The sequence below is a fragment of the Pholis gunnellus genome, assembly GCF_910591455.1.
Source record: "Pholis gunnellus genome assembly, chromosome: 23".
NCBI classification, from domain to species: Eukaryota; Metazoa; Chordata; class Actinopteri; order Perciformes; family Pholidae; genus Pholis; species Pholis gunnellus.
Genome location: NC_136550.1, coordinates 372,501 through 394,739, shown reverse-complemented (window position 1 = coordinate 394,739; position 22,239 = coordinate 372,501). Strand labels below are relative to the sequence as shown.

Sequence of the window (22,239 nt, the reverse complement as noted above, 5' to 3'; positions counted from 1 at the left end):
CACTTTATATTTATTCATTAAACATGTTTTATTCTATTATTGTTCACCTTGGTCGGGAGGTAATGTGGGTGTATTTTTGTTTTGTACACTTTAAAATCTATAAAGTGTCTGAAATATATAGTTTTTTGAATATAGCTTTTGTGTGTTTATGTATCCAACGTGTTTTAATGCTGAAATACATCAAACCTAACAGCAGGTTGTGTGTTCAGTGTTTGTTCTCAGTGAGGAAGAACCCAGAACAACCGATCAGTCTGAAAGCTTTCCCACATTCATCACAGCTGTGTAGTTTCTCTCTAGGGTGAACACGCTGATGGAGTGAGAGAGAGAGAGAGAGAGAGAGAGAGAGAGTCAGTGAGATGACATGGGGGAGCGAGCTATCACTGTGGTTCATACGTCCATCTTTGTTTCATGAAGTTCTGCCGTAAACGTAGAACTTTCTGTCGTTATAATAATGAACGTGTCTCAGGCTGTGACCAGCGATGAGACTCAGTGCTGTGAACACGATGTAGAAGTGGAAGACTAACTACGACATCAACAACACACACTGGTGTGTTAACTGGATCCACACACACACACACACACACACCGAGAGCCTCACAGACCACGCCCCCCGTGTCACGTGGTCACGTCACGTGTTCGTACCATATAAGGAGTCAGGGAGGAGATGACGTTTATTTGACATTATATTAATAATAATAAACAACTTAAATAAAGTTATAAACAAAGACCGCCATCTTGGTTTCTCACTGAAGCTGAAGCCAAGCAGCCATTTTGTTTCACAACTTACCGCGGCCGTAGCAACAGTAACTAAGGGGGCGGGGCTTACCGGAGGGTCGGCTCAAAGGGAGAGACCGCGAGAACACGGAGACTGCGCGAGACTTGAATGGATCAGTTATTCCCGCGTGCGTCCAGGAGAGCATTAAGAGAGGAGACCCACGAGACCAGGACCAGGACCAGGACCAGGACCAGGACCAGGACCAGGACCAGGACGCCAAGCAGGTTTAAACTCTGGGATGGACGGCGGTACCAAGAGTCACCATGGCAACAGGTAAACAAAGTTATTAACGTGAGATAATGTGGACGTGAGGAAACAGCTTTAATGTGTTTATTACCGTGTTATAAACACAAGCAACCACGAGGCGTGTGTGTGTGTGTGTGTGTGTGTGTGTGTGTGTGTGTGTGTGTGTGTGTGTGTGTGTGTGTGTGTGTGTGTGTGAAACAGGTTATAAATCGTTCTCTGGTTTTATTTCAGATATAAATGTAACATGTTGTCTTCATGACGTTGTGGTTCTGCTGGTCTGGGGTCCAGGAGACGGTCTGTAGTCATGAAGTCCTGTGAACCTGGTTCTTTGTGGACGGGGTCATTGTGGGGGCTGGGGGGGCAGACATGTGGGCCCCTGCTGAGCGGGGGGGGGGGGGGGGGGGGGGGGGGGCTGATGGTCTGGAGCTGAATTTAAGCTTCTGCATTTTACAAACAAGAAACGAATAATAACTCTAGCTGTGGCGCCATCGTGTGGTTATAAGGTGGTATTTCAGCAGTGAAGGCCCAGGTATGAAATGCACAGCCCGCCACTGCTGTCCTGTAGATACAACGACGCTTCGTTTGGTGTCCCTCAGCCAACAACAACAACAACAATAAACAAGATAAAAATACACAAAAGGAATCAAAACGTTATTGAACGATCTCCGTCCACACTAGCGAGACTCTTCAGTGATGGCGCCGTGTAAACAGGAAGTAGATCGTTTGCTTAGTTAAAATCATACGACAGAGTAACAAAGTCTTTAATGATGAAGGTCGTGTTTAATGCTTGAGATCTTCTCTATGAACTCAAACAGACATTTAGTGGAAAGTTTTAGAAGTTTAATTTGTCAGCCTTAGTTGCAGCGCTGTGGGTCTTTATCTCTCATCATATTCACATTAATATCAACACTCACTCATAACGTTTACTAGATTATGATCCATGAATGAGGTCAACACGTCTCTGACTCGTAGTCCGTCTACTGGAGAACATTCACGCTTTAGTTCCTTTATAGTTTGTGTGTTAACTTGTTGTACATAGTTGTGCAGAACAAAATAAGCATTAATAAGAAAAGGAAAGTCCTCCGTTTTGTGTCCGTCCTCTCTAAAGCCGCTAACCGTGACTTCAGACGTCCGCTCCGTAGGTCTGATGCCTCCGCTGGACGCGCTGCTCGCTGATCGCTCCATTAGCAGCTGCTTCCTCCGTCATGAAGCAGACTTCACCTGAACAACAGCTGCTGGTAACGACAACACGGTCAGCAACGTCTGTGATCAGCCGTCCATGTTGAATTAAGCTGGTAGTCGGTAATCAAGGCTGCTGTTGTTTGAGATATGTTCAAGGAAAAGGGTCACGTGATCGGGGCGTGACCAATCAGGGAAGGACACCTCGTGACTGCTCACAGCTAATGGAGCAGTGAACGCGGGCGTCTACGTCGTCGTTTATAAACGTTCACGTCCGTCCACACTAGGAGGTAAAGTTTTTAAACTTATCTGTCAAACTCGTTTTCTGAAACAGAAACCAGGACCAGGAGCACGACAAGACCGGACTGGAGGAGGACCAGCGGAACCCGGACCACAGGAGCAGCAACAGAGGACCGGCAGCAGGACCGTCCTCTGACAGCAGCGGTGTTCAGGTCAGTGTTCAGGATCTCACAGATACAAATGAACGCTGGTGTAACTTTGATGAAGTGACTAAGTGTGTTCTTATGTCTGTCTGTCTGTCGCTATAGAAATGGGGCGGATCCTCCACAACTTCTGGATCTGCACAGATTGACAGCGGACGGAAACCTCACATCTGTGACCAATGTGGGAAAGGGTTCCCGTGTAAGAGTCAGCTAGAAATCCATCAACGCATTCACACCGGAGAGAAACCTTACAGCTGTGACCAGTGTGGGAAAGCTTTCAATATTTCAAGCAGCCTGAAACTCCATCAACGCATTCACACCGGAGAGAGACCCTACAGCTGTGACCAGTGTGGGAACGCTTTCAGTCGTTCAGTCGACCTGAAAATCCATCAACGCATTCACACCGGAGAGAGACCCTACAGCTGTGACCAGTGTGGGAAAGCTTTCAGTCGTTCAGTCGACCTGAAAACCCATCGACGCATTCACACTGGAGAGAAACCCTACAGCTGTGACCAGTGTGGGAAAGCTTTCAAGAAGTCAACCGAGTTAAAAGTCCACCTGCGTATTCACACCGGAGAGAAACCATACAGTTGTAACCAATGTGAGAAATCTTTCGCAGCCCCAGCAAACATGATAAAACACCAACGTGTTCACACCGGAGAGAAACCATACTGGTGTGACCAATGCGGGAAAAGATTCGCTTCGCAGAGTAACTTTACTGTCCACCAACGTGTTCACACTGGAGAGAAACCGTACTGGTGCGACAAATGTGGGAAAACCTTTTCTCGAATTAGCAACCTTAAAGTCCACCAACGCACCCACACATCATCGACAAGCTAGTCCCCCCCCCCCCCCCCCCATGACCCAACAGCTGTGAGGTTTTTATGAGCTTCTCTCACATTGATGTCATGGAAAGAGTCTCTTTGTAGTTCAGAGACCATCTTCCATCAGAGACGGGGTCTATTGTCCCCCCCCCCCCCCCCAAAAAAAACAACAACCGCCTGTTATCATGTGACTTCTGGATTAGATAGTTGGTTAGTTAGATAGATGGTTGGTAGTTAGTTAGTTAGTTAGTTAGTTAGTTGGGTGGGTGGGTGGGTAGTTAGATAGATTAATTAGTGTTCACATTATTGTTTTCATAAATGTTTTTGTTATTGTTCTTTTTTAGTGAAACATTCTTTTATTTTAGTGTCCTTCTCTTTAAATAATCTTTTCTTACGTTTGTATTGAGTTTTTATTTTCTGCTTTGAATCCGTTTGTTCGGTTTGATGACCGTGAGGAGCTGATCGGACTCTTTGTCGTTAACTGACGATCAGTGAGCGCAGCAGTTGAAGCTCAGCTGTGACACGATTGATAAACTTCTATAACTCTTCTAAATGTTGAAACGTGTTTTATTTCTGTTTGTGTCGCTGTAAAGCCGATGACATCATGTTCTGATCTTCATTCATATTCATCGTATTAATAACAAACAGCTGATAAAAACAGCTGAAAGTCTTTTAATGATTCAAACTACAGGTCAAAGGTCATGTTATGATTCATTCTCACTTAAATTAAATTCTTCATTCATTGCGATGACTCGACGTCCCGTTACTCTCGCGTTGAAGTCTTCTGATTGGCTGGTGGTGTGGAGGGGGCGGGGCCAGACACCTGGAGGAGAAGAGCAACATTGAAGACGAGAGGATTTCAACATCAGCTGACTGAGCTCACGTTCCTCACAGAACCACGCGTGACTCATGACTGAGCGCTGAGCTGAGTGGTGACGAGAACACGCGTGTCTCTGCTTCCATGAGAGGAAGTCAGTGAATTAAGACTGAACTGTGCTCTGTGTGACGCTGAAGCCTTAAATACTTTGAAGACAAACTTCTTTCTCTCTCGGTGCTATTGAGTCGTTTCCACCACAACTCTTAGATTCTCTTTTAGTGTCCATGAACTGATCTGTGATCAGCTTCAGAACAGGACGGGACATCATGATGTCCTCAGCTCACCTGTCGTCCTCCTCCTCCTCCTCCTCGTCCACAGAAGACGGTGGTCAGTCCGTTGTGGGCGGGGACGTGTCGGAGGCTGCGTGTCCTCGACTTCTTCAGCTCTGACAGCAGCTCCGGGCTGGACAGAGACAGACGAGCTGCACACAAACAGGAAGTCGGTGTTTGGTTATCAGCAGGTATGAAAAACTAGACGATGAGTCTGCTGTTCGTCCAGAGGAGCTAAGACTGTGACCTCGGCTTTCTTAAGAAGCAAACTTGTTTCTGAGCTCCGTTCGTGCTGAATAATCACGCTGAGCGTCCTGCAGGGTTTGGTGTGACTCTTACTCTCCTGCAGACCTGATTCTGTTCTAAGCTCATGAGAACTCATGAGGTGAGTGATCAGTGAACAGCAGACTGTGCACTGTTCATCTGTCTCTCCACCAGAGGGCGACGTCTGCCGTCTACACATGGTGTGAGTTGTCATAACATAACTAACAATGTTCATGTTGCTTGTGTAACACTGTTCATGTTGTTAAGCTGATTTACTTTTATTGTGAAGAGCATGAAACAGGAAGTGCTTTTACTTTGAACCAACAGGAAGTAGCATGGTACGTGGCTTTTTGACGCTAATAAAAAGATGAAGATGATACAAAGAGTACCTGATGTAAGAGTTCTGTTCAGACGATAACGTGTTGAAATGAAACGCGGCTCCTCACTAGAAGCTCCACTTCACACCGTTTCATTGTCCACAGTGGGACATCCAGCTCACCTTGTCTGTTGACAGGAGGAGACGAGGAAGAGGAGGAGGAGGAAGGACTGAAGGGGGAGGGCAGAGGAGAGGAAGGGGAGGTGACACTGGATCCACCATGATCGCTGTGAGACCGTAGTCTCCTCTGACTCTCTGAAAACAAAAAGACAAACATGAGACAGAGAGTCTCTGGAGCAACGTTTAGAGTCTCTTTGAGGTCGTTTTGAGTCTGTTTGAGGTCGTTTTTAGTCTCGTTGAGGTCGTTTTGAGTCTGTTTGAGGTTGTTTTGAGTCTCTTTGAGGTCGTTTTGAGTCTCGTTGAGGTCGTTTTGAGTCTGTTTGAGGTTGTTTTGAGTCTCTTTGAGGTCGTTTTGAGTCTCGTTGAGGTCGTTTTGAGTCTGTTTGAGGTTGTTTTGAGTCTCTTTGAGGTCGTTTTGAGTCTCGTTGAGGTTGTTTTGAGTCTCTTTGAGGTCATTTTGAGTCTCGTTGAGGTCGTTTTGAGTCTCTTTGAGGTCGTTTTGAGTCTCGTTGAGGTCGTTTTGAGTCTGTTTGAGGTTGTTTTGAGTCTCTTTGAGGTCGTTTTGAGTCTCGTTGAGGTAGTTTTGAGTCAGTTCAGGCTCTCGTCTCTCTGAAGACATGAGACAGGAGACGGAGGGTGAAACAGACTTTGCACCTTTTAGAAACTCTGCTTGAAGATCAGGACTTCTCAGAGACAGATGAGGAAGAGGAGGAGGAGACGATGAAGAGGAGAGCTGAATGTCTGGTGCAGCCGTCACTGAGGTAGATGTTATTGATGATGATGATGATGATGAAGAAGGTGGTGATGAAGACTTCATGATGAATGTTTGCAGTGGGAGGAGCTATAAATAGATTTAAACTGAGATTAAGATCTGCTGCTGTTTTATGGAAATCATCAGATATCAGATTATAATTGATAATACATTGACCTGTAATAACAATTTAATGTACAGGTAGTGAACAGAGTACCTGAGCAGGTAGTGAACAGAGTACCTGAGCAGGTAGTGAACAGAGTACCTGAACAGGTAGTGAACAGAGTACCTGAGCAGGTAGTGAACAGAGTACCTGAACAGGTAGTGAACAGAGTACCTGAACAGGTAGTGAACAGAGTACCTGAACAGGTAGTGAACAGAGTACCTGAGCAGGTAGTGAACAGAGTACCTGAGCAGGTAGTGAACAGAGTACCTGAGCAGGTAGTGAACAGAGTACCTGAACAGGTAGAGAACAGAGTACCTGAACAGGTAGTGAACAGAGTACCTGAACAGGTACCTGAACAGGTAGTGAACAGAGTACCTGAACAGGTAGTGAACAGAGTACCTGAGCAGGTAGTGAACAGAGTACCTGAACAGGTAGAGAACAGAGTACCTGAACAGGTAGTGAACAGAGTACCTGAACAGGTAGAGAACAGAGTACCTGAACAGGTAGTGAACAGAGTACCTGAACAGGTAGAGAACAGAGTACCTGAGCAGGTAGTGAACAGAGTACCTGAACAGGTAGAGAACAGAGTACCTGAACAGGTAGTGAACAGAGTACCTGAACAGGTAGTGAACAGAGTACCTGAACAGGTAGTGAACAGAGTACCTGAGCAGGTAGTGAACAGAGTACCTGAGCAGGTAGTGAACAGAGTACCTGAACAGGTAGTGAACAGAGTACCTGAGCAGGTAGTGAACAGAGTACCTGAACAGGTAGTGAACAGAGTACCTGAACAGGTAGTGAACAGAGTACCTGAACAGGTAGTGAACAGAGTACCTGAGCAGGTAGTGAACAGAGTACCTGAGCAGGTAGTGAACAGAGTACCTGAGCAGGTAGTGAACAGAGTACCTGAACAGGTAGAGAACAGAGTACCTGAACAGGTAGTGAACAGAGTACCTGAACAGGTACCTGAACAGGTAGTGAACAGAGTACCTGAACAGGTAGTGAACAGAGTACCTGAGCAGGTAGTGAACAGAGTACCTGAACAGGTAGAGAACAGAGTACCTGAACAGGTAGTGAACAGAGTACCTGAACAGGTAGAGAACAGAGTACCTGAACAGGTAGTGAACAGAGTACCTGAACAGGTAGAGAACAGAGTACCTGAGCAGGTAGTGAACAGAGTACCTGAACAGGTAGAGAACAGAGTACCTGAACAGGTAGTGAACAGAGTACCTGAACAGGTAGTGAACAGAGTACCTGAACAGGTAGTGAACAGAGTACCTGAGCAGGTAGTGAACAGAGTACCTGAACAGGTAGAGAACAGAGTACCTGAACAGGTAGTGAACAGAGTACCTGAACAGGTAGTGAACAGAGTACCTGAACAGGTAGAGAACAGAGTACCTGAGCAGGTAGAGAACAGAGTACCTGAACAGGTAGTGAACAGAGTACCTGAGCAGGTAGAGAACAGAGTACCTGAGCAGGTAGAGAACAGAGTACCTGAACAGGTAGTGAACAGAGTACCTGAGCAGGTAGTGAACAGAGTACCTGAGCAGGTAGTGAACAGAGTACCTGAACAGGTAGAGAACAGAGTACCTGAACAGGTAGAGAACAGAGTACCTGAACAGGTAGAGAACAGAGTACCTGAACAGGTAGTGAACAGAGTACCTGAGCTGGTAGAGAACAGAGTACCTGAGCAGGTAGTGAACAGAGTACCTGAACAGGTAGTGAACAGAGTACCTGAGCAGGTAGTGAACAGAGTACCTGAGCAGGTAGTGAACAGAGTACCTGAACAGGTAGTGAACAGAGTACCTGAACAGGTAGTGAACAGAGTACCTGAGCAGGTAGAGAACAGAGTACCTGAGCAGGTAGAGAACAGAGTACCTGAACAGGTAGTGAACAGAGTACCTGAACAACACAAAATGTAGAGTAAATAACTGCATTTACATCATTAATACCATCTTTAATATTAATATTGTGTATCAGAGAGAATCAAGGAAACGTCTGCTGAGAGTCTAAACTGTTTGTACTCACTGATGAAGCTGCAGATCCTCAACTCAGAGAACCAGCTGACCAACGACTTCCTGTAGGACAAAGTCTGACACACACACACACTCACACTCACACACACACACACTCACACACACACACTCTCACACACACACACACACTCGACTCAAAAGTCCACATTAATTATTGACGTGTTTTTAATGACACTGTTGCCATGGTTACCCCCCATTTCATTCACTTCCTCCTTTGAATGTGATTATTTAACATCATAGTAACATGAAGCTGTTCAGCCTCTTTAGCTCCACGTCTACCGTCAAATACGAATATTCATGACAATATTCATAATATTGTCATCTCTGACCGTTAAATCAATATTAACATTAAATACAAATGTATGAACTGAAACATTAAATATAATAAAAGCTGATGAGCAACACTTTATAAATTAATAATCATAATTTCTGACTCCTGGACGGTTTAGGAATCGAACCGTCGAAGGAACAACAACCTGAGGAGTTATTTCAGATAAATGAATGTTTGATATGAAACAGAATATATATGTGTTTAGTATTAATGTAGTTTATTAATGTGAGTCTTCTTACAGAATATCTCGTTTCATAAATGTTGACTTTTGGATTTTAAAAACATTTTAATATGATTCTATAAATAGCCTTCTCTTTAACTCGTTCTAAATGTTTAAGAATATCTGGTATGAAAACAGGCTCACTAACCACTTATATATTAATAGAATATATAATATATAAACTATTAATATATATATTATATAATAGTATTATATATTATATATATATATATTAATATATAGTATTATATTTATTTAAATTTAACACAAACTTTCTGAATTATTTGTTGTAGAAATTAAAACGTCTCCAGTTTATTTTTCTTTAATAAAACATGAAAATAAAAACACACGTTTTCATTATTTACAGAACAATATTGTTGTTGTTATACATATATGTATATGTGGTGGGGGGTGGACAAAATAAACAGAACACAGCAGCTCATATTAGCTTTAATGCTAGCGTGTTAGCTCGCTAACGGTCCTGTTGTTCCTCTCAACACATTAAATACACATCGTTAGCTTAATGAGTGAAAAGGTTCATAAACAGGCTAGCAGTTTCCCTCTGTTTCCAGTATCTATGCTAAGCTAAGCTAACCAGTTGTAGCTTCATATGTATGTGTGTGTGTTCGTCAGTTCACAGGAAGCGCCATCCCATCATCATCATCATCGCCATGGTGACCAGGCAGCAGTTAGAGCGTCCACTTCAAACACCTGCAGACACAAAGAGGACGAAGAGTTCGTGTCAGTACAGAGTACAACAAAGTACAAGTACCTCAAGTCAGTACTTGGGGTACTTGTACTTGGTTACTCAAAGGTCCACGACCGGAGCTTTCAGCTGCGTTTACTGTTTTCTGTGTTTTCTGTAGAGTGAAACTAAATCTGTTTGTTTTAAACACTTTGAACTTAAGGTCCAGAGAGCGGCTTCATAAATAAATACAACACGCTTATGTTAACATATGTTTATGTACATATATACGACATGCATGTACAAATGAAGTGACTGTTCTGGCTGTCAGGTTAAGACTTAAGGGTTAATAAATGCATGATGTTGTTGATGGTCCTCACATTGTAGAAAGACGAACGTGTGTGTGTGTGTGTGTACCTGGTCTCTCTGTGCGTACACAGACACTTGCTGCTGCAGTAGCGCCCCCCACAGGTGGTGCAGGTGTAGTGAGACGGGAAACCACAGACGCAGCAGAAGTGACGGGGGGGCAGAGAGGAGGGAGGGGCCGCAGCAGACAGGTAGTTAGGCTCCGCCCTCTCCGACAGGTTCTACCAATCAGAGAGCAGAGCAGCAGTCAGCTCACACACACACACACACACACACACACACACACACACACACACACACACACACACACACACACACACACACACACACACACACACACACACACACACACACACACACACACACACACACACACACCTCCTCCTCCAGCAGAGTGGTGAAGTTCTTCCTGAAACGCTGCTTAAAGTGGTCGCCCCTCGTCTTCCTCTTCTTCTTCTCTGGACGCACAGAGACACAGAAGAAGAAGGAGAAGAGGAACAAGAAGAAGGAGGAGAAGAGGAACAGATGTTAATAAGAACATGTGTCCTCTGGTGTCCTCTGGTGTCCTCCATGGCTTCGTCTCTCAGTGTTTAATAACCTGGTTCTTCTGTCTCACTGAAGGCAGGCAGACGGGCAGTAGGACCTGGGGGAGGCAGGGAGGACAGGGGGTCGTCCTGGAAACACAACAACAACAACAACATGAGAAACTTCCTCTAAAGCTCCATAAAAAAAACTGATCCTGATGACGTCATCAGCCGGTCACAGGTCAGACCTGGAAGTTGTCTTTCTCCAGAGCGTCCAGCTGACGGGTCAGTCTCCTCTGTCTGGTGGCTTCATCGAGAACTCTACGCTGACCGGCCTCCACACGAGCTGAGGGGGGGAGACAGGAGGGAGACAGATATATATATATATGTTTATATATTTGTATGTTTATATGTAGATGAGTTGTGCGGACCGTAATGACTCAAACACACAGAACTCCTCACGGTAATCAACCAGAGGCCCGCGGGCCGCGGAGTGATCCGGTTCCGGTTTAGAGGATTAAAACCGGGACCGGAGTCTCTGCTGAGGACCTTTAACACGCGGAACTCCTCACGAGTCCGTTAAACTAACCGGAAACAACAACAACAGAAAGTAGCTTCGATAGCTCCGAAGAACGTTTCGTGAGTCCGTGCTGACACGAGCGGAAACAGACAAAAAGAGCGCGCAGATAACAAGTGCACGCGCATTTACACATTTTATACTTTGAGACATTAGAGTCTCGCGCGGCGCGGCCACGTGTTGAGGTAAAGGTTTAAATGTAACTTAAACTCACCGGAACCTTTCTTCTCCTGCACCATGGCGGCTCTGTTGGCTCTCACTTCCGGTCTACGGAAGCCGCGGAGGCTCTAAATCAAGCGAAGCGCGAAATCCTCCAACAACGTTGTTTAAATGTTTATTATTATTTTATCATCTTTATATTTTCACAAGTTAACTCTCAGCTGTTTTTAGCAATAATAGACACGAGCAATGAATATTAACTAAGTTTAAAACAACCATTTTAATAATCACATACAAACCATTAGAGAAGTTTGTATTTTAATACTTCTATTGGTGAAGACTTATTCTGAGGTTTTATTCTACGTCGTTGATAAATAATAAACATGGAAATAATTATAAAAACGTGTTTTTTATGCCACATAAACTCAATAATTCTTCTACTTCATAAACATCTCCACAAAAACAACACAAAGTAAAATGATTTATTAAAATCTCAACTTTATTCGCTCAGTCAAATAATTTAACACAAAGCCAGAGAGAGAAAACAAAGACACGAGCAATGAAGATCAAACATTAAAACATATAAAAGGCCTTTAGTGTTTCCCCAGTAACAGTTTAAACATTTCTCTAATTAAAACTTTACTCGTCATAGAATATGTATTTAGCACAGATCGTTCTCCAGATGATCAGTGAGTGACGCTCCATCCCAGTGATCTGATTGGTCTAGTTAACGATGACATCATCCTGTAGGATCAGTGCTGACGGAACGACGTCGTGTTCCTTACAGTTTCCACAGTAACAGCTGACGAGTGTTCTGATCAGATAAGGCAGCGCGGTGACTCTTATTCTGAAAGGATCTACGACGATGCGTTCAGGGTCCACAGCTCATCCAATCAGAGAGGCATTCAGGGTCATCACGTGTATCCCTCCGTCCTGTCTGTCTCTCTCGCTGATGAGGTCGACTGATGTGCGCGCGTACACACACACACATGCACACACACACACACACGCACACGCACACGCACACGCACACGTTAGGGGTCTACGAAGGACACCATGATGTATCTGGTCCCTGTGGTGGTGGGCAGACCCTCGTGGTAGTGCGTCAGGCGGCCCGGGTGCATGAAGGACCAGCCCTTCCTGGGAGACTCCACCAGACAGTCGTAGCGCAGGAACCTGCAGCCTCCACCCTGAGACACAGTCACAGTCACACCGTCACGTTTCAGTTTGAGTTGTAACGTCCTGCTGAACCAGTGTGTGTGTGTGTGTGTGTGTGTGTGTGTGTGTGTGTGTGTGTGTGTGTGTACCTCGTAGTCCACGCCCTTACTGTTCAGGGCGATGTTGATGGTGAAGGTGGAGGAGTCGTGATGCGGCCGCAGAGACGGCTGCTCGTCAGGACGGTAACGCACCACAAAGTTCATGATGGCCTGAGCCTGAACACACAGAGGAGAGGACTGTAGAGAAAGACTATACCACAGGGTAGTACCTGAACTATACCACAGGGTAGTACCTGAACTATACCACAGGGTAGTACCTGAACTATACTACAGGGTAGTACCTGAACTATACCACAGGGTAGTACCTGAACTATACCACAGGGTAGTACCTGAACTATACTACAGGGTAGTACCTGAACTATACCACAGGGTAGTACCTGAACTATACCACAGGGTAGTACCTGAACTATACTACAGGGTAGTACCTGAACTGTACCACAGGGTAGTACCTGAACTGTACCACAGGGTAGTACCTGAACTATACCACAGGGTAGTACCTGAACTATACTACAGGGTAGTACCTGAACTGTACCACAGGGTAGTACCTGAACTGTACCACAGGGTAGTACCTGAACTATACCACAGGGTAGTACCTGAACTGTACCACAGGGTAGTACCTGAACTATACCACAGGGTAGTACCTGAACTATACCACAGGGTAGTACCTGAACTATACTACAGGGTAGTACCTGAACTATACTACAGGGTAGTACCTGAACTGTACCACAGGGTAGTACCTGAACTGTACCACAGGGTAGTACGTGAACTGTACCTTGGGGTAGTACCTGAACTGTACCTTGGGGTAGTATCTGAACTGTACCTTGGGGTAGTATCTGAACTGTACCTTGGGGTAGTATCTGAACTGTACCTTGGGGTAATAGCCAGGATAGAGTTTTTCAGTGACGGGGGCGATGTACTCTTTGAGGAATTTCAGCCACTCCTTCTCAAACTCGATCTGGTTCATGTGGATATCCACAGTTGGGACATTTTCATAACCACCGGCCAGACGCTCGTCCTAAACACACACAGAAAAGACAAATCTTCAAATCTAAATACTTTGTTAACTCACTTTCCCCGTCTGTTGAATATACAAACAGTCAGACAGGTTACCTTGTGTTTTCCTCCAGACCACTCGCCATTGTGCTCCATGGTCTCCACCAGATGATCACACATCTTCTCTGAGAAGGCTGGAAACCAGTAAACATCTGGACAGGGCTGAGAGAGAGAGATCATTATTGAACAAGATGGTTCAAATGATTGGGAGAACTTTCATTTTTCGGTTGTACTGATTTGAACTCAGGTCAATTATACATCAAGTTGTTGGTTGGAATGTTGTTTATGTTTTGTTACCTGCTGCACAAAGTTCTTATCCTCAAAGATCTTGGAGTAGTTTTCATTGATGTACTTCTCCTTCCAGTCCTGCAAATGCTCACACATTCAGCATGTGCTCTCATTCAGCTTACCATATATTCATGTATGTTGTTTATTCAAATGTTTTTCTGACCACAGGGTTGTCGAAGATCTGCCACATGTCCGGGTGAAGCCTGGACGTGTTGAAGTTGGCCGACGCCACCAGACGACCAAACTCGTCGCGGTTGGACACGAACATGAAGACTCCCTGTGGACACAGAGATGAGCTACAACAAGGCTCTGTGATCGCTTGGTAGTTGTGAGGTGAGCAGGTGTTCGGCAGGTGTTACCTGGTCTCTGATGCTCCTGCAGAACACCATGTCGGGGTCCATCCCCTCCTCCACGTACAGGCTCACCTGGGACAGCTTGGACCGCAACACGCTGCCTTTGATCAGGTAGGCCTGGGTGATGTAAGGCACGTTCCACACACCCCTACACACACACAACCACAGGTTAACAGGATTCACCTGTGCCGAGAGAAGACTGCTCCACTAAACTAGTGTGTGTGCTCACATCCTCTTGGCCTGGACGATCTCGATGTAGTCTTCAGATCTGGAGTAGAACCCTTCAGGACTCAGAGCGCCCCAGAAGTTACTCCACAGCTTCCCGTGTCTGGACAACATGGGAGCGATAACTGACCTGAGACAGAAACAGAGTGTTTCCTCAAGTTAAGCCCAAATATTGAAACGTGTACACAGAGCGTCTGGTCTGATGTGTTGTTGTTAACATTGTGGTGCTGGACATCTGGAGCTGATGTTACAGTGATCTGAACAGAAAACAGCCTGTTACACACCTTGTTGGTATGTAGGGTATATAGAAGGGTGCTAGTGTGGACTTGTTGGTATGTAGGGTATATAGAAGGGTGCTAGTGTGGACTTGTTGGGTCCTTGTAAGGTAGTAGGATGGACTCTTCAGGGGATTACGTACTTGTTTTCTTCGATTAGTATCCTCAGTGTGTCAGGGTTCGTCAGGGCCACGTCAGAGTCGATGCTGAAGTAGTAATCACACTCTGGATCCTTCTTACACGCCTCGCTAATCACAAATTCAGGAAAAACGTCAATCAAATCATCATTTCAGCACTGGTTGAATAAAAAGGATCTCTGATGTTCTCTGAAGATAAACTGATGTGTTCAGGTTCTAAGACATCTCTAATGTTCTATGAAGATAAACTGATGTGTTCAGGTTCTAAAACATCTCTAATGTTCTATGAAGATAAACTGATGTGTTCAGGTTCTAAGACATCTCTGATGTTCTCTGAAGATAAACTGATGTGTTCAGGTTCTAAAACATCTGATGTTCTATGAAGATAAACTGATGTGTTCAGGTTCTAAGACATCTCTGATGTTCTATGAAGATAAACTGATGTGTTCAGGTTCTAAAACATCTCTGATGTTCTATGAAGATAAACTGATGTGTTCAGGTTCTAAGACATCTCCACTCACACAGCCATGGCTCTGGCCTTGTTCTCCTGCAGGTTCTCCTCCGGTCCCACCAGCAGGGCGTCGGGGAACAGATCTCTGTGGCTCTCCCAGAACTTCTGGATGTGGCGCTCGTGGTACACGACCTGGATCAGAGGTGGATTTAAACGGATCAGAGCGGAACCGAAACATAAACACAAACGGGTCAGAACACACATTTGGGTTCTGCGAGCGGCGTACGTTGTTGTGGACGAAGAGGCGGATCCTCGCCGTCGGGTAGTTGAGCGTCGTCAGCCGGTCCAAGAACTCCTCCATGAAGGGAGTGGTGTGCTCGATGAACACGGCGACGTACACCAGCGGCATGTCATAATCCTGAACACACACACACACACACGTTAACCACCGCTACAGGAAGTGAAACGTCATCACCATCAGAAGGGGGAGGAGCCTACGGGAGCATCGTTGAAGAACAGCAGGTCGTCGTCACAGATCCCACATCCGTTCTCAAAGGTCCAGGCCGAGGGAACGTAGTTACCCAGGTAGTTCAGCTGCAGCTGCAGAGACACAGAGACGAGGTCATGTGACCCAGTGCTGGAACACTAATGATGTTGTCACGCGGGAGGCTGTGATTGGTCGGTTACCTTGGTGGGGCCGTTCCCGTGGATGATGACAGGAAGTGTGTCATAGGCCACGTTCCTGGCTCTCACCTTTGCCCTCTCAAACTTCAGGACGACTTCCTCTGACGGACAGAAACAAGCACAGCGATGTACACACTGTGTTAATGTGTGTGTCTGTGTTAATGTGTGTGTCTGTGTTAATGTGTGTGTCTGTGTGTTAATGTGTCTTAATGTGTGTGTGTCTCACCAACAGCTCCGTTCAGATTTTGGAAGATTCTGGAGCGATGGTCGAGAGTCATGTTGAACTTGGCCTGAAGAGAAGAAGAGACATCATCATAATCCTCCTCCTCCTCCTCCTCCTCCTCCTCCTCCTCCTCCTCCTCCTCCTCCTCCTCCTCCTCCTCCTCCCCCCCCTCCCCCTCCTCCTCCTCACCCTCTGTTTCTTGTCCAGGTATATCTTGGTGTAGAACAGCTGGTCGTCATCGTTGTCTTTATATTTCCATTGTTGAACCATTGAGCTGAGATCTGAAGCGAAGCCGATGAACCCTGAACACACACACACACACACACACACGTTAACTTTGAGGTTCCTACGGTTCCTGCTGAAGATAAAGAGGACCCGTCTTACCTCCTGAGTTGAGGAAGCGTTTCCCAGAATGCACCTCTGGGTATTTGGAGGCCAGTCTCTGGTCGGGCCAGCAGAAGCCCTCCGCTGAGAAAACCACTCTGTGACCCAGACGAGAGAACTTAGAGAGCAGCTCCTCCGGACCCGACGCGAAGATCACGTCATAGCTGCAGAGAGAGTTTCACAATAAAAGACTGAGGCGTGGCTCCAGTGTGCAGGTTTACACATGGGGGGATGTTTCACAATAAAAGAAGAAGAAAAGGTCTGAAACAATGAATCAATGATCAGATTTCACGTTAAAGACAGAACAAAGGAACATGACAATAAAGCAATGCAGAGAAGACACACACACACACACACACACACACACACACACACACACACACACACACACACACACACACACACACACACACACACACACACACACACACACACACACACACACACACACACACACACACACACACACACCTGTCTACGAAGATGACGACCAGGTCTTTGTTGTCAGAGTGTTTCAGCAGCTCCGCCTTCAACCATCTGACCTTCTGACCTCCGCCCACCGTCCGAGCCACGTCTCCCCCCTTCCACTGCTCCCCCAGACCCAGCACCTGAACACACCACCATCTTCATCACCATCATCACCACCATCTTCATCATCTTCACCACCATCGTGCTCCATACTCGGCGACACTACTAAAATAACAGAGCTATCAGCTAACTGATGTTCAGTTCACTTACATTATGAAGCGTTCAGGCTCTGTGTAGTGTGTCTGTGTGTAGTGAGTGTGTGTGTGTGTCTGTGTGTGTGTGTGTAGTGAGTGTGTCTGTGTGTAGTGTGCGTTACCTTCACAGTGTATTTGAACTCTCTGGCCGTCCTCATGAAGCGGTTGAAGCCGTCAGTCTCCTCCGTTGCAGCGGTGATCACCAGGACATTTTCTACACACACACACACACACACACACACACACACACACACACACACACACACACACACACACACACACACACACACACACACACACACACACACACACACACACACACACACACACACACACACACACACGTAAAGTACAAGTACCTTATTAGTACCAAATTGTACTTAAGTACTTAGTTACTCTGTGTGAAGACAGGAAGCTTTCAAACTGTTGCAGCTGTCAAGTAATCTCCTCCTCCCTTACTTCCTCCCCCTCCTTTCCTTTCCTCCCTCCCTCCTCCTCCTCCTCCTCCTCTCTTCCTCCAGGCTTTTCGAGGAATTTGGTGAAAGTGAAATTCCTCTTAAATACCTCTGAGAGGTGAAGGAGGAGGGGAGGGGGGAGGGGAGGGGGGGGGGAGGGTGAGGAGGAGGAGGAGGTGAAGGAGGACAGACAGTATTTGGGGACAGACGCCTCCTTGTCTTCAGTGTGTGAACATGTTTTAAACCAGAGAAGAAGAGACAGGGGATCAAACAGCTGATCATTACATCATCATAGAGGTCAAGTACATGTTGTACTCATCAGTGCTGTGAAGGTATTTATTGAGTGTATTTGTTCTCGTTGTACTTTAGTTGAACTTCTTACTGTTTTATGTGAAATAAGACACGTGAACATAATCTGATCTTTAAACATTTCGTTATTCATCTTTTGTTCTAATGTTTCTGTGTTATTGTATCAATAAAGTTGAGTTGAAATGTGGGCGGGGATTCAGAAGTCTAGAAGGTTCCTCCATTATATTTAGTATTTATATTTATATTATACTTAAAACACACTTCTTCTTCTTCTTCTTCTTCTGTGGTGGAATAAGTATTTAAATCTGTTACTTCAGTAAGAATAGAAACACCTCCAATTAACAATACTTTGTTTTCAGTAAAGTGTATGAAAGTACTTATACACTCAGTCAGTGTTACACTATCATGAACTGTACTTTATTATTGTGAGTTTAAAGTGATTTTAATTTCCTTCATAACAATATTTTATCTTTTAATATCTGAGCTGAAAAGTAACTCAAGCTGTCAGATAAATATAGTACATTAAAAAGTACAATATTTACTGTCAGACGTAGTAAAAAGTACTATATTTACTGTCAAATGTATTAAAAAGTACAATATTTACTGTCAGATGTAGTAAAAAGTACTATATTTACTGTCAGACGTAGTAAAAAGAACTATATTTACAAAGTTAATGATAAAAACAGACTCCATAAATCACAGTGTTGAATTCTTGCTTATTGGCCTCGAGCTAAGCTAACAGAGCTAACAGCTGTAAAGTTAGCGGGTCTAACATTAATAGTTTTAACACTAAAAGTTAACGGACTCATTCTTGAATACGTGTCGCTATTTAAAAAGACGTTAGAAGTAAAGAACCGTTAGCTCAGAGCACCGTTAGCTCAGAGAACCGTTAGCTAGGTGGCTACAGCGGGTCTTGGTGCTCCGCCTGGCCGGAGAGAGACACCTCTGAAGCGGCCTTACCTGGAGAGAGTGTCCGCTGGTCGGCCGACACGGAGCTCTGGAAGAAGAAGAGAGCCAGCAGGCCGAGAAGAAGACAGGACAACATGGCCGCTTATTAAAGAAAAGACCCCGTTAACGGCTGAGATGAGACTGATAACCGTCACTTCTCTCGTCTTCACTCCATCAGTCTCCAGAGCGGCTCTCAACTCTCGCGTCTTATCGCGAGACAAAAAAAATGTCAACAGAAGCGACGAAATAGACTCGCCCGCCCACTTTTAGAGTTTCAGCCAACGAGAAGCTCCGGAGCGCTGATTGACGGGCTCACCCAGCAAATCAGCGCGGTCTCGTATTTCATGGAATCGAGAAAGTTCGTGAAAAATCTTTGCCACGTCTGAAGCATTCCTGAGAGGGGGAGGGAAGAAGGGAGGGGGAGAGAAGGAGAGAGAGGGAGGGAAGGAGAGAGAGATAGAGAGGAAGGGAGGGAAGGAGAGAGGGAGGGAGAGGGGGAGGAAGAGAGGGGGGAGAGAGAGAGAGAAGGAGGGAGGGAAGGAGGGAGGGAATGAGAGAGAGAGAGAGAGGAAGGGAGGAGAGGGATTATTAAATAAAAACATTTAAATAATATAAATATATATAATATATATATAAATGAAGTTTTATTATTGTTAATTGTATAAAGTAATTAAAATGAACATTATAATACAATAATATATATATATTACTCTGCATCATGAGTACTTTTACTTTTAGTACTTTATGTTGTTACTATTGTACTTTTATTTAAGTAACGTTTTACTTATTCTACACTGTGGTAATAGTACTTTATTATTTATTATTTATCTAATTTCATGTCATCTTATGTTTATTATTATAATTATAATATATATATTATATTTATCAAAGCAGATATATATATATAAATGTATTTATATATATATATATATGTATACATATATATATGTATATATATATATGTATTTATCTAGTATTTATTGTTTCAAAATACTTTATTTTTATTTTGAATTAAATAATACACGAAAACATTACAATATAATTATAAAATAAAAAACAGATTAGAGTTCTATTTAATTAAAAATATCTAAAACAAAATGAAGTATTTTTTAAAAAGAGTAAGATTGTAGATGTAAAACAGTAAATATAAATAAACGATAAATATAATAATATAATTCATTTAATTCTTACAGGCCTCGTCACGTGACGCCAATAGCCCCGCCCCCTTTTGCCGCCCGTTTTCATAGCAACGCGTCAACACCGCAGCGCCAGCAGAGAGAGAGACCCGGACTGACCCGGACTGAACCGGACTGAGCCCTCGTTCCCTGCACCATGAGCTTCTTTACCCAGGACCAGGTGTCTTCTCACAACTGTGAGGCCGACCTGTGGCTCTCGTTCCTGGGCACAGTGTGTGACGTCACCCCGCTGGTGGACCAACACAAAGGTGACGTCACGAGCACGAGCTGCTTTATATATATATATATATATATATATATATATATATATATATATATACATAAATACACACATATATATGTATAATATGTTTATATACATATAAATATACATGTACCGTTCATTTTGAATAAATAAATAATTATAATAATAATAATATTGATATATACTATATCAATATAATTTAACACACATATATACATATATATATATATATATATATATATATACACATGTATACATATATGTATATGTCTATAAGGAATAAGTCTGATTTTGGAGGCACTGGAACGTAAACAGCATCAATAACTTTGAGCTGTCAATCAACTGGAGGTCTGGACTAGGCTGTGATTGGATGAGAATGGAGTGTTAACCCCTCGTCTCCCTGAAGGCGACGCTCTGCTGTTACCCATCGTGGAGGCTGCAGGACAGGACATCAGCAGCTGGTTCGACCCTAAAACCAGAGACGTGAGCTAGTTCAACAAAACCAGCCAATCAGAGAGCAGCTCTCTGCTCCTGGCTCACCTGCATCTACCTGTCCTCTGTCCTCAGGTGCGGAAGTACGTGGACCCCGTGACGAACTGTGTGAGGTACTACACCCCCAGGGGGCGCTTTCTGCACATCCCCCCCGCCGGCCCTCGCTCCGACTGGACCACTGACATCAGTGAGCCGTGGTGGAGGGACGAGCGCTACCAGGTGGGACGTCTGTCCGCCAAGACCAGGTGGATACGAGTCATCAACACACTGACCTCACAGGAGCAGAGACTACAGGTGAACTGTCTCACCTGTACAGGTAACACTCACCTGTACAGGTATCCTTTACCCGTACAGGTACTCTTCACCCGTCCAGGTACTCTTCACCTGTCCAGGTACTCTTCACCTGTCCAGGTACTCTTTACCTGTCCAGGTACCCTTTACCTGTACAGGTACTCTTCACCTGTCCAGGTACTCTTCACCTGTCCAGGTACTCTTTACCTGTCCAGGTACCCTTTACCTGTACAGGTACCCTTCACCTGTCCAGGTACCCTTCACCTGTCCAGGTACCCTTTACATGTCCAGGTACTCTTCACCTGTACAGGTACTCTTCACCTGTCCAGGTACTCTTCACCTGTCCAGGTACTCTTCACCTGTCCAGGTAGATGAAACATCTGAGCTCTCGGGTCATGAGTCTTGTGCTGTTGCTCCTCAGGTGTGTTCAGAGGAGACGATGGCTGAGATCCTCCAGCGTTACCTGCGCTACAACTCTCACGCCTGCAGCTACACCTGGAAACACGACGGCGTGAGTCTGGACATGAGCCGGACGCTCGGCGAGAACAACGTCCCCGACCACGACCACGAGCTGCAGCACCTGAGACTGGACCGAGACCTCTTCACCCCCGCCGTCCTGCTCCACTTCAACGATGACCTCACCGAGAGCTGACGTCAGACGTCATCACGCTGTGACCTCATCACGCTGTGACCTCACACACTGACTCACCTGTATGATAAATGTTCATGATTTATTCTGTTGATAATCAGAATTATTAATAAAAATCTGAGATTTTAGAATCTAACTTCGGTCTCGAACTTTCTTTGATGGATTCTGATGAAATGAGGTTGAACTGTAATAACTTTATTGATCCTCATCAGGACAACATGTTTGTGTGTCCACATATATTATATATATGTATTCTAATAATATATATAATATATATATATTATATTAAACAGAATAACTTTGTTTATTTGAGGAAGTTTCTCCTCCAGTAACGATAAAAGGGAAGTTGTGAAGACGACCTCAGTTTTAACTGCCACTTCAGCACCTTGAAGTGTTCA

At 44.7% G+C, this 22,239-nt stretch overlaps 4 protein-coding genes across 5 annotated transcripts; 1 reads left to right on the top strand and 3 right to left on the bottom strand.

The window, feature by feature from the left end:
- Positions 1-4,035: 4,035 nt before the first annotated feature.
- LOC306714678 (uncharacterized protein) lies at positions 4,036-8,366 on the bottom strand. Of its 2 annotated transcripts, none has more exons than XM_079184767.1 (5): positions 8,316-8,366; positions 6,028-6,214; positions 5,377-5,508; positions 4,629-4,765; positions 4,036-4,290 (listed from the first exon to the last, which is right to left on the bottom strand). In XM_079184767.1, exons 2-5 carry the CDS (start codon positions 6,188-6,190, stop codon positions 4,231-4,233), a joined length of 492 nt encoding a protein of 163 aa, XP_079040893.1. In that variant the 5' UTR covers positions 6,191-6,214; positions 8,316-8,366; the 3' UTR covers positions 4,036-4,230. The 2 variants fall into 2 exon arrangements, with proteins under 2 accessions (XP_079040893.1, XP_079040894.1); XM_079184768.1 differs by lacking the exon at positions 8,316-8,366 and adding an exon at positions 6,438-6,490.
- An 823-nt stretch (positions 8,367-9,189) lies between these two features.
- Positions 9,190-11,298, bottom strand: znhit1 (zinc finger, HIT-type containing 1). Its single transcript, XM_079184773.1, has 6 exons — positions 11,241-11,298; positions 10,698-10,795; positions 10,524-10,599; positions 10,304-10,383; positions 9,977-10,146; positions 9,190-9,585 (listed from the first exon to the last, which is right to left on the bottom strand). Exons 1-6 carry the CDS (start codon positions 11,263-11,265, stop codon positions 9,564-9,566), a joined length of 471 nt encoding a protein of 156 aa, XP_079040899.1. The 5' UTR covers positions 11,266-11,298; the 3' UTR covers positions 9,190-9,563.
- A 374-nt stretch (positions 11,299-11,672) lies between these two features.
- Positions 11,673-19,153, bottom strand: plod3 (procollagen-lysine, 2-oxoglutarate 5-dioxygenase 3). The gene is made up of 19 exons (XM_079184748.1): positions 18,982-19,153; positions 17,380-17,471; positions 17,007-17,143; positions 16,536-16,699; positions 16,341-16,453; positions 16,155-16,218; positions 15,932-16,029; positions 15,743-15,844; positions 15,531-15,662; positions 15,315-15,436; positions 14,800-14,904; positions 14,386-14,511; positions 14,163-14,304; positions 13,967-14,080; positions 13,813-13,881; positions 13,573-13,677; positions 13,331-13,477; positions 12,493-12,618; positions 11,673-12,375 (listed from the first exon to the last, which is right to left on the bottom strand). The coding sequence occupies exons 1-19, from the start codon at positions 19,064-19,066 to the stop codon at positions 12,220-12,222; spliced, it is 2,199 nt and encodes a 732-aa protein (XP_079040874.1). The 5' UTR covers positions 19,067-19,153; the 3' UTR covers positions 11,673-12,219.
- Positions 19,154-20,301: 1,148 nt separating this feature from the next.
- On the top strand, positions 20,302-21,844 carry cyb5d1 (cytochrome b5 domain containing 1; the record flags this gene model as incomplete). Its single annotated transcript, XM_079184542.1, has 4 exons — positions 20,302-20,413; positions 20,816-20,892; positions 20,977-21,195; positions 21,614-21,844. The coding sequence occupies 4 exons, from the start codon at positions 20,302-20,304 to the stop codon at positions 21,842-21,844; spliced, it is 639 nt and encodes a 212-aa protein (XP_079040668.1).
- Positions 21,845-22,239: the final 395 nt, after the last annotated feature.